Source organism: Lytechinus variegatus, chromosome 6 (assembly GCF_018143015.1).
Source record: "Lytechinus variegatus isolate NC3 chromosome 6, Lvar_3.0, whole genome shotgun sequence".
Taxonomy (NCBI): domain Eukaryota; kingdom Metazoa; phylum Echinodermata; class Echinoidea; order Temnopleuroida; family Toxopneustidae; genus Lytechinus; species Lytechinus variegatus.
This window is the reverse complement of record NC_054745.1, coordinates 41,887,313-41,902,733: the sequence shown is the minus strand read 5'-3', so window position 1 is coordinate 41,902,733 and position 15,421 is coordinate 41,887,313. Positions and strand designations below refer to the sequence as shown.

At 35.7% G+C, this 15,421-nt stretch overlaps 1 protein-coding gene across 1 annotated transcript; it reads right to left on the bottom strand.

Moving 5' to 3' along the window:
• Nucleotides 1-229: 229 nt before the first annotated feature.
• LOC121417844 (MAM and LDL-receptor class A domain-containing protein 1-like) lies at nt 230-14,845 on the bottom strand. The gene is made up of 13 exons (XM_041611577.1): nt 14,771-14,845; nt 14,150-14,280; nt 13,563-13,647; nt 12,821-12,943; nt 11,497-11,643; nt 9,540-9,805; nt 7,687-7,939; nt 6,162-6,390; nt 3,651-3,822; nt 2,803-2,905; nt 2,243-2,389; nt 1,678-1,862; nt 230-439 (listed from the first exon to the last, which is right to left on the bottom strand). The coding sequence occupies exons 1-13, from the start codon at nt 14,838-14,840 to the stop codon at nt 230-232; spliced, it is 2,121 nt and encodes a 706-aa protein (XP_041467511.1). The 5' UTR covers nt 14,841-14,845.
• Between the last annotated feature and the right edge of the window lie 576 nt (nt 14,846-15,421).

Sequence of the window (15,421 nt, the reverse complement as noted above, 5' to 3'; positions counted from 1 at the left end):
GGATTAAGCCTATTTCCATTTCTTTCTTCTAATTTCATTTTGCTTAATAGGAATCCAAGGTAGAATTCAATTATGATCAAAATCTAAACTGGTAAATAAAATAACATTTTAATTATAGCAGTGTCAAAAGCTTGATTCTCTAAACATATCTGAAGCATTTACTGACTAAAACATCCCATGAAACTTGTTCCAATCCACATCTAGCTGATGTAATACTTATGCAATGATATTATAACAAAACCAATGATTTAAAGATGATGGTTTGCTCACGTGACCCAGGACATGCGCCGGCGGAGAGGGCAGTATCATCAACAGCAATATCGCCGTAAAATTGAGAAGACCGTGTGGCTTCTAGAATAATCTCATAGTTTGAAGATGTTATGATATTCATCTGGGCTGGTAACCATACACTAGCCTGATTGCCACGCTTATACCACATCTATAAAGAAAAAACATACATTATGATAGTATGATTATTATGAAAGGAAGCGGTTAGTATTTCCTTGAAATAGGAGATGAAATCGAAAATGATTACAAAATACAGGATTTATATCAGTTTAAGCGAAATCCATGTAAAAAGAAGCATACGAACCAAAAGTATTCGATTGAAAAGTTTAAACTCAAAAGATTTGAAGTATTATCTATTCTCTATTCCATGTTAAAAGATGCATTTGGAATGGATGCCACTACTATTTGTAAAGTGGGATCCTGTTCGATATTCACTGTATTGAAATTCAAATTTGGGCTTTATGATTTGATTATAATTCAATAATGATAGAAACGCAAGCGGGGAAAACAGTTTTCCCTACTAAAGTGGCTACAGTTCGTAAATACGCCTTTGCTAGTTATTACACTGTATCAACATTATTATTACTACTACTAGTACTATTATTATCATTATCACCATTCACATTATTACTGTTAGTTAGTTTTAAATCTTGTATTCAGTATTGGTTTGATCATTTTCTGGTGAAAAAAACACAAAGCCATACATCGTATTCACACAATGGACTATTCGATAGTGTTTTGGACATAGTCAAAAGTCAACAGTGTGTGTATCATTTCCCACTGTGGACATCTCCACAGTATGAAAGCCCACATTGTATTCAAATACTGGACTTTGAGATGTGATTTATGTTCCAGGATGTTAATATAATTTAATACTGTAGATACTTCCATGGTGAGAGTATTAATGGTGTGTTCCGATGACGAATATCAACTTATGATGGTAAGATGTGATTGATTATGTGAACACACTGTAGAAGACATCATGGGTCACACTCTGGATACATTGTGAACATACTGTGAAATACTTAATGCATTTTGTATGCCCTTTGACAAACCCTGTGTGATACACAATTGGACACACTGTGAAACACTCTGTGCAACAGAATGCGGCTAACACCGTGTAAAATACCATGGAATGTCCACACTGTGACTTGAACCACTCTACAACACTCTATGACCAACATCGTGTGATACACAATGAAATACACTGTGAAACACTCTAAGCAACACAATGTAGCCAACACCTTGTGATACACTATGTGTCACACTGTGAACAGACTGTGAATCCCTCTGCAACACTGCGTGGGTAACACCGTGTGATGCATAATGGGACACACTGTGACTACACTACTGGACAACCGTGTTGTATTCATCAGGGTTTATACTCACAAGAACCTCATCCTCGGTGTCCGTATCTCTCTTGAAAACCTTGAACGTGCCAACAGTAGAACCATACATTAGATACCAGAACGAAAGACAGTACGGTTGATCATCAGTCGATCTGAGGATACCAGACTCCAAACGAGCAAAGTCGCCATTTACTAAATAAGATGTCTCCAAATAGACATAATAGCCTAAAATCAAAGAAATATAGGAGGAAGATAAAACCGTGGCATGTAAGTAAAGGAAACATATTTGCTAAAGCCACCTTGATTTAACCTTAAACATTTTTTTTACACATGGGTCACGTGTATCAAGGGCAGTACCCGACATCTGCTCCTCTGCGCAAAATTTGATAAGTTTTAAGCACTTTTTATCAATTTGATTGAATGACAGAGACTACGATAATAAGATTTATTACAGAACCAGGAGTTCACTTCTTGACGAATACAAGCGTTATACATCATTTCGTGATATTTCAGTTTGATTCCATATAATGGTAAATGTAATCAAACACACAAAACTGTACGATCAACTAATTAGGTTTTATGTCATCGGCTCCAGTCATACTTACCTAGACCATTAGTATGATCAAACTGTGGCCCAGTGTAGCCCGTTGGTGTCCTTCCTTTGAACAAGGTCCAGTCAACTGTATCGGTATCTACATTCTGGCTCCAGCCGCACAGTGTTCCTGCTGCCTCTCCAAAGTTACAATCGAGGTCTTGAGTATGGAAAGAGAAGGGAAGTTCATGATTTCATCATTTTCCCTCCTATACAGCTTTGAATAAGCTTCAAATTAGCTTTGAAGCATCTTTCAATGAGGGGAACTTCCATGTTCTTCCCACAATGCTAAAGAACGTTATTTTTCATTTAATAACAGAAAATTATGTTTGAAGATAGATTTACAAAATCAAAGATGATTCACCTTTAATATAGAAAAAAGTGTGGTTTAGCTTAGCGTAGGTATGTTCCAAGTCTGTGCTAAAATATTTGATGGGCAGCCAAAAAGATGAGAATATAGTTTACATTTTATTTTTATCATGTGTAATGTATTATTATCTGACCTACGTCGGCAATAATAGACTTTTATTGTGACTTGGATAGATATTTTTTCCATATTATTGCTTTATTTACCTGCTGATTTACCACAGTTAATAAACCTGATATCATCGAGGGCAATGTCTGTCGGTTCAGTTGTTTCATCAAAACCAACTCCTGGTGAGGCCTCAAAACGAGCCTATATAAATTACAAAAAAATATTTGAATAAAGAAAAGTTCAACAAAATAAACAAATGTAAATATATGGTATCCATATTTTGAAAAATTAAATTTTTAATCCATGTAGAAGACAAAATACTAAATTTGAAAGAAATAAAATTAAAACTTTGGCAATCAGTTTTGTTAATTTGAGGTGCATATCACTATCATTTTGATTCATATGATAATTGTATTATCTGTTACTATTGCTACATTGCTATATCAACACCATAAGTATTTTACTAATTTATACCTCCACTATTAGTATTACTGTTATCAGTAAGTACGATTTTAACATCTCTTATGAATAATTATAATTATAACTATATTTTTTTGTTATTACATTCTCCTTCCCCTCCTTTTGTTCTTCCTGTCTTGTCAACTTCTTATACTTCTGCTCAATAATCAATTTATTTTCATTTTTGTTCATTTTCCCCTTTTAATTACAAGCACATAAACCCTTTACACGCTGAAACAATTTTGCACATTCGTACAATTAAATTCAACAGCCGTAACAATTAGTTTTCTTCCCTACCTTCATACTTATAGAGAAGCTAATAAATGGCAATTGTTCTTGGATAACATTTCATTAATATCAACATCGCAATGTGGATATTCTTCATTTTAAAAAAATAACATGGAAACAATCATTATTATCCCCCTAATTAATTCAGCAAGCAAAGAGTTGATTACGATATAGATGACTTCATTTGACCATTACTTACATAATACTGCCCTGCATCGTGTGGTCCAACCATTAATGACCCTCGGTTCCAGCTTGACCCTTGATCACCTGCCATTACCCATGATGCATCAGGATAACCATTTTCATATATGATGACGCTTAAAGACCCCACCTGACCACCAAGCATGTGATAATAGAATTCCAACTCACACCTGCAATGTAAGCAAGGAGTGGTATGTCATCGATGGCAAAGCACAGTATCATGCATTTTTTTTCACAGTATCATGCAGTATAAGATTATGCTCACACGGTGCATTATATCCTAATGAAAAGAAAACAGTGTCCCACAGTATGTTCACAGTGTGGAAATATTTTCACACTGTTGAATGTGACCATTTTAAAACTGTGAATTCATTTCCCACTATGTCAACACACTGTCATCAAACTGTGGGACACTGTGCTGTTTCCAGCAGGGAATACTCCAATATAACAGTGTGAAGATAATTTCACATTATCTTGACTTTGTGAGTGCTTATAGTTTGTTCACATACATGTAAACTACTATATATACAGTATATGGTTCACAATATCATATTATACAACTCCCAAGAATGTTCTGTAATATAATTGGTCCAAATCGGATCACATGATATTCAGCGAATTGCACTATTGCATCAAAAATGCACTCTGACGTCAGAGTGCAGGATAGTGCGAGATCTGGAATGATCTACAATTATCATAATTTAGATCAAATATGGCATTCGGGGGAAGGGAGGGGGTGTATCCATTAGCTCCTCTCGCACATCGTTCATTTTTTGCCCTGCATGCACGCGCTTACGTGCATTATCTGTATGCTCTGTAAATTTATCAGTAAGAACTGAAGACAGTTGAAACTACAAACGCCTCGACATTGGATCTTTCATTTGAACATTGTGAAATATGGTTCACACTATTGAAATGCTCAAATTCATAAGTGTGAATGTAATTTTTTACTGCTGGCAGTGTGAGTGTTCCCATGCTAGACCTGTTGTACATGTTTTTCGAAGTGTTAAAACGCCCAATTCTAACAGTGTGATGGCGATTTTACATTGTGTTCCACATTGTCAAAACCCTGCAATCCTGATTCAACTTCTCTGAAACGGCTTCAAATCCTCCAAAACAGCATCGCGGATAATTCTACAGGTTGATTGTCGCTACAGTAGAATGCTTCTTTTATCAGACTGTTTTTGTTGACTGCTTAAATGTAAAGTTAAAGAAAGACCTCGTCACTTTGCTATTCAAACTATTAAATAATCTGCTTCCAAAAGTGCTAGACTCAAAACTTACAATTAAGGACACGCACCATTCACTTAGAAATATCGAACAGTATATTCATCTTCCAAAACTCCACACCAATTATTTGAAAAATAGCTCTTTATGTCTTGCCAGTCATTAATTCAAAAACCACCTCCCAATCTGTAAGAATACAAACAAATCTACCGGCTTTTAAAAAATGCATCCAAAATATCTTTCCTAGTAGTTTTCCGTAATTGTTGCTGACTGACATTTCTGACCATTGTATTGTTTTTATTTTGTTATCATGTATACTGATTGTACTTTTGTTTATGTTTTAAATGTGTCTATATTTATATATTTTTTGTTGATTTTTAGTTCTTATTGTCTTATCTCAAATCTTTATTTTTATCATGTACAATGTAACTTATGTCTGTTCAAGTGTTTGTATTTATTATTTTGTTTCATGATTTATAATTTATTGTTTTATGTTTTTCAATTTTTTATGTGCGGACTTGCTGAAAAACAGCCTTGCGGCTGAAAGCAGTTTTTTTGTCCCGTACTTAAATAAATAAAACATACATACATACATATATATACTGTTGGAAAATGAGTGATTTCAAGTTTAGTGTTCACCTTTTGGTGTTGGGTCAATTTTTACACGATTATAACACCATACATAAAATGAGGATGGTCCCGCAAAGTCACTCACTAGTTGTTGAGATGTCAATAATGTGATCTGGATCACAGATCTAGAGAGCGGTGTTGGCTCAGTCGGTAACGCGTTTGCCCGTCGAACCAAAGATCGTGGGTTCGAGTCCACCCCGGGCGGATGACTGAAGCCAGTGCGTTGTGTGTAAACGTCTCTCCCATTTTTCATAGATGCAGGCTATGTTACAATGGAAAACACTCCGTCCCTCGGATAGGACGTTAAATGGAGGCCCGTGTAGAGGAGAGTCACCACCTTTAAAACCCCACTGCACTATTCGTATAAGAATAGGGGGAACCCCGGTGTAGCGGTCCACCTGCACTCCCCCAATCAGTTATATCGGGAGGAGAGACCTGCGGGTCATAGTGATTCAGCTCGCTTTGCTTTTCGCCTCCCAGGCACAGGTGACGCCAAACAAATAATAATAATCAGTTTTACAAACTCTGAATAAGTTTTGGAGCTAGGAAAGCAATCGAAATTCAACACTTACACCAGCACCAAGGTCAACTTTTTGTTAAATAAAAAAAAATACTGATAAATACATGTAGATGAAAAAAATATTTTGAATACCTGGAGCCAGCTTCGCCAAGGAGAACAGGGCTGATCAGAAGTGCAGTCATTCCGAATAATCCGTAAGTACTATCAACGAACATGTAATAACCATCTCCACTATCCTTGGTATGGTCTACGGATGGACCACGCCCACTAATTGCGTCACTCGCTTGGATTCGTGTCCACAGGTACTCTCCATTCGGGATGCTAGTGTATCCACATGTATCAAGCTCAAAGTCACAGTCACCTTTGAAATATAAAAATAAATATGCAACTACATCCTTTTTTGGGGCGGGTGGTTACTTTTATTTCAATATGTAAGCAAAAAAGGAGAGTATATTTATGAGTATTCTCTTTAATGATGCGATATTAATTCCATTCGATAAGTAAGTATGCAATAACTGAAGAGAAAGAGAGAGAGACAGATAAGTGGGGGGGGGGGGGAGAGAATCAATTCTTTTATATGTATGCCTTTCTAAATTTCTACTCCCATTGAAGTTGTATATTGATGATCACATGGTAATATATCAACTGTTAAACCGAAAAACTTCAATTTTTTTCATCTGCTATTTTTTAATTAATTTCATTATTCATTAAGTTATACCATCTTTTGAACACCCCTTCAAACTGTAATAAATTGAATACATAAACTCATGAAGATAATTTCCATATTCATATATCTACTCCTATTGAAGTTGCATATTGATGATCACATGGTAATATATTAACTGTTAAACCAAAAAACTTCCATTCTTTTCATCTGCTATTTTTCTATTAATTTCATTATTCATTAAGTTATACCATCTTTTGAACATCCCTTCAAATTGTAATAAATTGAATACATAAGCTCATGAAGATAATTTCCATATTCATATATCTACTCCTATTGAAGTTGCATATTGATGATCACATGGTAATATATTAACTGTTAAACCGAAAATCTTCCACTCTTTTCATCTGCTATTTTTTAATTAATTTCATTATTCATTAAGTTATACCATCTTTTGAACACCCCTTCAAATTTGACCAGTAAATTAAATACATAAACTCATGGAGATAATTTCCATATTCATACACAGAGGGTGTCATCGACACAATAACGATACATAATAGAACACAAAATACACTGCCATCCCCACTCCCCCCCCCCAAAAAAAAATATATATATATATGAAAAAACCCAATGGCCTGTATTCTGAAGTCGGGTTTAAGTTAAACTCAGGTTTAAAGTAGTATTTTAAGTATGGGAAGCCAAAAGTATCAAATTTGTTATTAAGTTGAATCTTTCTTACGTTTACTATGCTCTTTCCTGATTCATCGATGGTGAAGCCACAAATGTTTTTATACTTCTTAGACAATTATGAATGATTTATACTTCCTAGACAATTATGAATGTTTTGAGAGCCAAATGAGCTGAAGTATGATATCTCTACTGTTAGTGATTTATGTTACAATTGGCTCGCCATACTTAAACCACAACTTTAATCCTGAGTTTAAGTTAAACCCGACTTCAGAATACGGGCCTATGTGTTTAGCAACTCACCGCAATTAATTTCATCTTCCCCCTCCAGGCAATCGTTCTTGAGATTGCACCTCTGTTGAACATCCAAGCAAGTTCCATTGTTACATTGGAATGTGTCGGGAGGACAGTATGGCAGGGTAGGGGGTTGGGTAGGAGCCACGGTGGAGACGGTTGCCAGGGGTGTGTCACTAAAGACACACCCAGGGGTAAAGCTTGTATCGTCAATAGCAATGTCACCGTATATACCAGCCCCTCGTGTAGCCTCAATGATTACCTATATACACACAAAATATATAAGAGTATAATCATGGCACATGAGTAAAATATATCCCAAAATATTGTCTCACAGTCAATACATTAGTGACTATATGACAGGTTGTAACATCTAGGAAAAATAATTAAATATATATGTATATGTAATATATATTACATCTTCATTCCTAAATTCAGTATAGAAGTGAGGTGATCTATATTTCACACAGCAATGCCTAACTACTGAAAAGAAGACAGTGTCATACAGTGCACAGTGCGACTAGAGTGTAGCTGAAACAGCTGAAATCATGTTTACACTCATAAATGTCAATATCCGAAGTTGTGTACCGTGTGAATGACATATGTACAATCATATTCCACTAGTACGCTGTATTATTACACTGTGGATACATCGCAACCACACTGCCATGTACTGGAGGAGACTGCATCCACACTACAAACACACACCGACACACTGCAAATACACTATTGGCTCTATGTGGAAATACACCCCCTACAAAGTGTGAAAACATTGTTAACACACTGTGAATACACTGCAAACACAATACAATGTTAACAAACTGTGAAAATATAAAAACACAGTACAAATACTGTTCACACAATGTTAAAATACTAGAACACAGTGCAAACACAATGTGATTACACTGTGAAAATACTAAAACACAGTGCGAACTCACTATTAACACACTGCGAAAATACTACATTTGTAAAACACAATGCAGATGTGTTTTAGCATTTTCACAGTGACAAAACAATGTTAACACACTGTGTAAATACAAGAACACAATGCAAATACCCTGTTAACACATTGTGAAAATTCTTAAACACAGTGTAAATACATTGTTAACACAGTATGAATACTGTAAATACTAAACACACTGTAAACACTAAAACACAATGCAAATACCCTGTTAACACATTGTGAAAATGCTAAAACACAGTGTAAATACACCGTTAACACACTGTGAAAATACTAAAACACAGTACGAATACACTGTGAACACACTAAGAATACACTGTTAACACATTGTCAAAATACTAAAACACAATGCGTATACAAGGTTAATACATTGCGCATACAATGTTAATACATTGCAAACACATTCGGAATATACTGTTAACACACTGAAAATAGTAAAAAAAAACAATGCGTGTACACTGTTAACACATGGCAAATACATTGTTAACACACTGAGGAAATACAAAACACAGTGTGTTTTACACTGTGAACTCACTACGAGTACAATATAACACACTGTGCATACACTTCTTGCACACCTGGGGCCGTTTCATAATGCTGTCCGTAAGTAAAGAGCGACTTTAAGAATGACTGGTGAACCTTTCTTACGCACGTAACAATCGACAATGAATATACCATTTGCCCCAAGAAAGGATCACAGGCCGTTGCTAAAGTCGCTCTTAACTTTGAAACACCCACCTGATTGCAATCGCACTGTGAACACACTGTGGACAGACTGTAAATTTATTGAAAAACACTGCACATGCACTGTGAAAACACAAAACACACACTATGGATAAGATGTGAACGCATTGTGGATACAATATAGCACTATGTTCTTTCTAGAAGGGATATCACGAACCTGGACAGGGTACTGAGGAGAATCAATCTCAATATCAGCTCTCAAGTAATAGTCCCCAATATCTCCTTCTCTGTTCCAGATACGTGTCAATGGACCATTGATTGCTTGCCTTGTGTACACATTCAGCTGGTCAATATCATCTCCAAACATGTGGTAATAGAATCTCAAGAAACAACCTGATGACGTCACAGAAGTGAGTGTTCTAGATGCAAGTCGTGCCCTATCGCCGGGTTGGGCGTCACTTGCTTCCAGGTAGATGTAGTAACCTATAGAGAATAACAATAATACTCATCTATCTATCTATCTATCTGTTTACCTACCAACCTACCTATCTATCAATGTAGATTCTGTCAAAAGGCCTACTATAATATTATCAGTACCAGTGGCGTAACTACGGGGGGGCATGGGGGGGCACGTGCCCCCCAATCGGCTGACCAAAAAAAAAAAAAACGGGGAAAAGGAAAAAAAGAGGGAGAAAGGAAGAGGAACGTAGTGGGAAAGAAGAAATTATTATTCATTATAATGGTATATTACATTATAATCATGTTATGTTATATTACATAGGAAACATTTTTATCATAACTTTATGAAACATAATTTGCTCAGGGCCTATGTTATCATTGTTCCTGGTGCTCGCATTGTCTGTTTAGAAGGATGTATAAACCTGTTGTACGAAAAACTCCCGTTTCAAGTCAATATACACCAAATATATTATTGTTTTATGTAGTGGCATATGCTTCTTTTTTAATGACTACATGTACTTAAAATGATTGCCCCATGTTAAGGTCTTGATATAAAACATTTCCTGTCCGTGATTACATTCATATCAGTGGATTGGTGAGATAAGTCTGCTCTCCGTGAATTCCTAAAATCAGTCCTTAAAAAGTCCCTTTTTCTGATCTGAATATCAAAAATTTTCAGCTCGCGCTTTTCGCTCGCATCATTTGGTTAGTGAAATACGTATGGTCTTAGTAAATTCCTACAAGCAAGCCTTAGAATGCCCCGCTTCAGGTCTGAACTATCTAAATTTTCAGCTCGCGCTTCGCGCTCGCAATATTTGATAAGTGAGATGCGTATGGTAATCATGATTACAATGACTACACATGTGTTCAGATGTAATTCTAACAAAATCAGCCAGCGCTTGGCACTGGTGAGATATGTATACTATTAAGTGATTCCTAAAATATAGTCCTTAAGATCTCCCTGTTTGGGGTCAATATATACAAAAATTTCGGCTCGCGCTTCGCGCTCGCATTGTTTAGCTAGACAGGTACGTATCATGATTACAAAATCGATTATAATGTCCCTTTTTAGGTCTGAATATCAAAAAATTTCAGCTCGCGCTTCGCGCTCGCATTATTTGATTGCTGAGATGCGTATTTTTATTCATGATTACAATAATATCTTTTAGCGAAAGTATTTCGTTAACAAGTGCTTCCTTAAAATGTCTCTATTAGGTCAGTATACCTGACAATTGAGTGCGCTTCGCGCGCTCACTAAGTGACTCAAAATTTTTGCTGGTGCCCCCCCAATGCCGTGACCCACGGTACGCCACTGATCAGTACCATGGATTTAGCTACTCTGTTAAAAAAAACGTGATTTTACAGGAAAAAGAAGATTTTACAGAATGCAATAACAGTCATTGTGTAGATTCATAAAACAGGTCGATATCATCTCCAAACATAGAACAGGTCTGTTTAAAAAGGGGAAAAGGGTGTTAAAGGAAATTGGTATGAGGTAAATGGCCACCGGCAGGAAGTAATTCCTCAAAAACCTGTGTGCAACGAATAGGTAGCCTAGTTTAGCCGGGCAATGATCATAGCATGACCCACTGAGAGAACAATTTTCGGAACTGAAGCAGCTTCCCTGAGTAAATATACCGTTATCATTATTATACACGAAATTAAAGAAAGCATAAAATATCAAAGTAAATAACACAGAAATTGTGGATTGTTACCTGCCGGAAGACCAGTGGTGTGATCCCTGGCTGGCCCAGTCCATGGGGTACGTGTAATACCAGAGTAATACCTCCAGTCATATTCATCGGTAGTTAGCTGAGTCCAACTACAAATTCCATTCTCAAAACTGCATCGCTCATAGGTTTCTATCATTGTGTAATACAGGGAAGAATAACGGCAAAGGCAACAATAAAATAATCTTTAAGAATATTTACTGGTGATATAATATCTAGGAATACATAATATATCAAGTCATGAAAGTAAAAGTAATTAGATGCAGCTATTAATAATCACTGTGATTGTAACAAATGTGATACCGGTGACGATAAAAAAATACAGGCTGCAAAATGAAAATTAAAAAAGATAGTACTTGCAGGCATTATTTTTGGTTTTATTTTGTGATTGTAAATATATTAGTCCTTAGATAAAGCCAACTCGTGTGTATAAAAAAAAATCAATAATAATAATGATTTATACTGGAGTGATCTACGTTCAAAGCGCACAGGTTGGCAGATTATAATATTATACAGTCAATCGGTCAAAAAAGAAAGAAAAAGAAATCAAGTTATGAGAAAAGGTGAGTTTTAAGTGACGATTTGAAAATTTATACGGAGGGAGCATTTGGATATGAATTGGGAGTTTATTCCAGATGGTGGGAGCAATTACAGAAAATGCACGATCACCATATCGTGTCTTAGTGCGAGGGCCAAGAAATCCTATTACCTCGAAACAAAAAATATCTAAAGAAATGTATATACGAAACTAGTCGTGATTTGTTTTCTAAGAAATATCATGAATGTGTAAAACCAAGTGTTTACTTCATTAATTTTCCATAGCGATAATATCTGTATGTATCTCCTTTCATCTGTCATATTTGTTATAAAATCAAATCATCACTTTTAACCGCCTTCGACTTGTGTATTGGGGGTGCAAATGCCTATTATGCGACAGAATTAATGTAGTTGAAAATCTCGATCCGCATTCTTTTTTTTGTTTAGGTGATAAGAGCGCATATTCCGTTATCAGAAAGGTTGGTGTGTTTTGTCAACAAACTGTCAGAGTTTCATACTAATAACATAAGACACCAGCCTTTTGGGTCACTGGCCACTAACGTACAAATAATCGCTACCGCACACATTTAAAAGAAAATATATATCTCCTATCGTTCGTTTTAGAATGCATTCATGTGCGCTTGCATCGTCTTAGCTATCATAACAGAATCATAATGTGAACTCTTGTTGACTGAATTTATGGAATTCTATTACTTAAACATTCAATTTAGATGGAATAGATAAACTTTATATAAATCTAAAATGAACTTACCGCAATTGATTTCATCCGACATATCTCCACAGTCGTCTGTGAGATCACATAATCGATCTCTAACGATGCATCTCAGATTGGCACATGTAAACTCATCTGACGTACAACCCTCTGGAGGAGGATCTAACATAATAAGAAAAATGGTTTTAGACACTTTATGCAATTTGTGAGATTGGCACAACATTTAAACTGAATTTCAACCATTTGTTGATTGGTTATGACTAAGATCCACGTCTATTTTTATATGCCCGCCTTTATCCGTTGAAAACTTTCAGTGGCGCATTCTCCAAAAATGTAAGCTACTTATCAAGTTATAGTCAACAAAAATAACCATACTCCCGCAGATTGTTAGCTATTAATTAGTTGCCAGGATTTTTTCACCGAGATAATTTTTTTAAAACATTACTGTATTTCGAGGTTGACAATAATGCACGATAGCTTTAATTGCAAAATAACCGACAGGTTGGTTGACAAAGACAAGAAGACGGTGTTTTCAATAAATCCGAACAACTTTTAGACGAAATTGCTTTAATTGGTAAAAGTTCACACTGGTTCAAATGCAATAACAATTTCGGATATTCTACACTTCCCTTCTCTCAACCCAGCAGGCAAATACAAGAAATTTATTTTGTGGAGCAGCCTCAGTGGCATAACCCTATTGGTTTGAACATTATGAATGTAAGGTTTTTGTTTTGTTTCTGCTTTACACGAGAGTCTTTGATTTTGAGGGGGTTTATCTTACCTGGAAATCCACAATCCCTGAAAGTAATGTCGTCAATTGCAATGTCTCCTATAACATCAAATGATCTTTGGGCAAGGACTTGAATCTACAAGATAGAAAGAAAAGAAGGAAATAAAGGGTTGAATTATCATTTCTATTATTATTTTTGTTAATATTAGTATCTGTTTGGGGTCACATGTGCCTGGGAGGCGAAAAGCAAACTGAATCACTATGACCCGCAGATTTCTCCTCCCGATATAACTTATTGGGGGAGTGCAGGTGGACCACTTCACCTGGAAGTACATCTTTATTTTTGGGAAATCCCCCAGAAACGCTTAACACTGTTCAATTGAATTGTATCGAAGTTAATATCCACATCTATATTAAAAACAGATACAAAGAACAATAAAAATATAGCCTATGCATACTTTTGTATTGTATTTTGGTCGTACTGTTCCAAAATAACACGGGCAACCCAAGAAAGGAGTTTAATAAGTATAGCTATGAATATCTAGAAGCACGTAAAAAGACATAATGAAAATTTTAAAACAATCGTAATCAGTCTTTCAATTAACGATAGAGAAATATTTGAATGAAAGTAAATGTACCTGGAAAGTTCCCCTGATTCGACCAACACCAACAGATGATCTAAACCACTCATCTCGATTAGTTCTCTCATCCCAAAACAAAAGAGCCCTCTCTAATCCAGATACAATGTATATACCAAGAGATCCAATGTCTAAGAAATGGATAAATAACACAACTCTCATTAAAATAAAGATACGCTTTACTTCGAAATTCAGGGGGTGGGCGCGGATCAAGCCGGTTTAGACAGAATGTGTTTTTTTAACACGCCGAGTATTCAGCATAAGCAATATGGACTATGAAATGGTATGGTGATATAGTAAGTCAGCTGGATCAGTCACTGGAAACCGTTAACTGGTTAAACTTAAACAAGCTGTGATATTGACCTTTTAAATGAAAAATAACACAATTGTTAAACAAATTTGACAGAATCATAGAATTATGACTCAAATCGTTGCTGATATATTGCCATTAAAACAAAATTACTGAAGGAAAATGTTTGGGCGACATGTAATAAGGGCATGGTCCAGTTGAATACGAGTTGCAATTTAGGCATCTTTGTTATTACTTGTATTTAATCGATTTAATCGGAGAGAGAATGTAATGACACTAACAAACGCTTAATTTCGATATTACATAAATACCTTTTCCATACATATGAATCCAGATCTCAAGAATACAGGTAGGACTAGCCTCATTCATTTCAGGGGACATTAGACTAGCTTCGCTGTAACTGGAACCCTGGCTAGCATCAATGTATAGATAGTATCCTGAGGAAGAAAGAAAACAAAGTGCTTAACAAACATGGGACATTCGAATTATATGTTATCGTATGCAAAAGGTATATGTAGCATGTTAGAAACCAGAAATGAATACAGGTAAAGGACGCATCATGAATATGTAACAATTAAGTATATTGGATATCTTAATGGATTAAAGCACATCATATGTGACCTACCACCCCAATACCACCAAGAAATTGCCAGGTAAGGTTCTCTGTAAATAGCCAAAGAAGTGATTTAGTCACCAAAATAAAAAGAATAAAAAAAAATCCTTACCTGAAAGAACATTTCTTCTTCTACATAGTAATTTAAAGTCATGAAGTCGAATAAACCAAAATTGAAAGTAGTAATAGAATTCCATAAATTCAGTTTCATGGACTTACTTTTTCAGACTGCTTGTAAGTATCACTGAGATTACACAGTATGCACATCTCATGCTTGAGTGAACCCCAAACTTCAAACCTTGTTTTCTCCTTATTTTTTCAAACTCTTGCGGAATTTCCTCTGCATTCA